The sequence below is a fragment of the Vanellus vanellus genome (genome assembly GCF_965231255.1).
Source record: "Vanellus vanellus genome assembly, chromosome: 19".
Classification (NCBI taxonomy): Eukaryota; Metazoa; Chordata; class Aves; order Charadriiformes; family Charadriidae; genus Vanellus; species Vanellus vanellus.
In genome coordinates, this window is record NC_138924.1 from 651600 (window position 1) to 653561 (window position 1962).

The 1962-nt window shown below is 52.9% G+C and overlaps 1 protein-coding gene across 1 annotated transcript; it reads right to left on the reverse strand.

Moving 5' to 3' along the window:
* LOC309679751 (C-C motif chemokine 5-like) lies at positions 1 to 1388 on the reverse strand (the record flags this gene model as incomplete). Its single annotated transcript, XM_082493138.1, has 3 exons — positions 1 to 88; positions 718 to 829; positions 1316 to 1388. The coding sequence occupies 3 exons, from the start codon at positions 1386 to 1388 to the stop codon at positions 1 to 3; spliced, it is 273 nt and encodes a 90-aa protein (XP_082349264.1).
* Between the last annotated feature and the right edge of the window lie 574 nt (positions 1389 to 1962).

Genomic DNA, 1962 nt, shown 5'->3' on the forward strand with positions numbered 1-1962 from the left:
TCACTGCAGCTCCAGGCTGTTCACGTATTCCTTCACCCACCTGGCATCAGGGTTAGCACAGACCTCCCGGTCCTTCCTGGTGATGAACCTGTCAAGTCATGCAGGGAGGTGTTACAGCCCCGAAAGGGGAAAGGGACGTGAGGGCCCTGGGTCACCTCCTGAGCACAAGCTGACCTGCCCTGTGATTAGGGAAAGCTCCCAAGGGGACAATCTCCCCTCCAGACTCCCATCCTACAAACTCCCAAGCATCAGGGGGCTGCAGGAGCCTGCTAAAACCCAGAGGCCAAGGGAGAGATCAGGGTCCCCTGGGAGAACCCTCCATGCTCAGATGTTCTTGGCCGTGTTCAGTGTGGAGGTGAGTCTGGTGCAGAGCGTGGGGGGGGGGTGGCATATCAGGTGCAAGTCTTGCAGGTGGCACATTATGTGCATTGGGCTCATCGCCACTGGGAGGCCCTGCTGGCTCCACAGGGACCTCCTTCACACACCTTATTCCCAGCACCGGGATGGTTCAAGGAGACCAAGGAGACCACTTATTTCTCAGCTGAGGAGGATTAGTGCTCATGTGCTACACATGGGACCCATGGAGGCTGCCCCCTTCCCTTACTCCAGCTGTGGAACCTCACACCACCATGCTCTTGGCCCCATTGGATGTGAAGCAGAGAGCCCAAAGGCTGGCAGAGCCTTTCCTCAGAGCCCAGAGCAGGAGCTGGTACTTACACAACTGCTGGCTGTGAACACTTGCTGCTGGTGTAGAAATAATCCTTCACATGACTCTGGGGCAGCTTTCGTAAGGTGTAGCTGAAGCAGCACACAGTTGTGTCAGCCCCAACTGGAAGAGAACAGGAAAGCCGGAATGAGTCTATCACTCAACAAATTGCCCATTCCCCAGACGAGAGTGTGGGCAACCATCCCCTTAATCAGCTGTGGAGCCCTCTTGTCTTCCTGTTTCCCCAGAAAGTCAGCAAGAAATTGCTGTGGACACCAAAGATTCATTGAAGTCATTGCTAGGATTGCTTGTTAAATGTTTTACACTCGATTCCAATGATAAAAATCCCTTCAGCCACCCTAGGACCACTCCTAAAGCTCAACAACAAAATCAGGGGTGATGAAACCTGAAAACTTTGATACTTATCAGTAAAATTCATCCCTAAGATAAAAGGATGCTAGAAAGGAAGACCAGTCCCAAGAAAGCTGGAGAAGCTATTCACACAGGTTTCTAACCTTTGCAGCTAACTTTTCCCAGTTCTGCTCCAAAATGACTGCTAGTCAGAGTAAAAATCCACCCCGAGAGAGCAGAGAGAGATGCTGTACTCACATGGAGCAGGAGAGGCCTGAGAAAAGAGGGCAGCAACGAGGATGACGGAGAGGCACACTGTGGAGACGTTCATTATGGACAGAGATGAGTTGCGAGGGCAGAGGCAGGACCAGGGCAGATTCCTCCTGTGTCTGATGTGAGGTGCTGGCTCAGTCCTTGCTTTTTATGGGGATGGTGGCCAACCCCGTCAGTCAGATTTCAAGGCAAACTCTTGGAGTTTCCGAAGTGTAACGGAGCTGATGTCACGGCACCTTTGCCTCAGAAATGCTGAAAATAGAGGAAGCAACTGGTCCAGGAACTACCAGAATAGCCTCTGTGCGAGGTGAGATAAGTCTGAGCAAACCGGCACCCACACGAGGGCTATACTGACCAAGACAGGATATGAAACCACCCTTGAGCAGCAGGTTCACACTTAGATTCACCAACACAACAGCAGTACTCGGCAAACTCATCTTAGCATCCTCCCCAGAGGACCAGGAGGACCTCAACTCAGTCTCCTTTTCAAGGACCCAGGCCTTGAGCATAAAGGTGCTCAGACCCTCAAAAAGGCTTGGGGACAGTGCAGGTCCAGCCAGGGGGTCCCTACTTCCGTGGTGGGTCTGGGACAGGCACCAGGTGGATGCAGAGGGGCAGTGGGGGCAGCATGG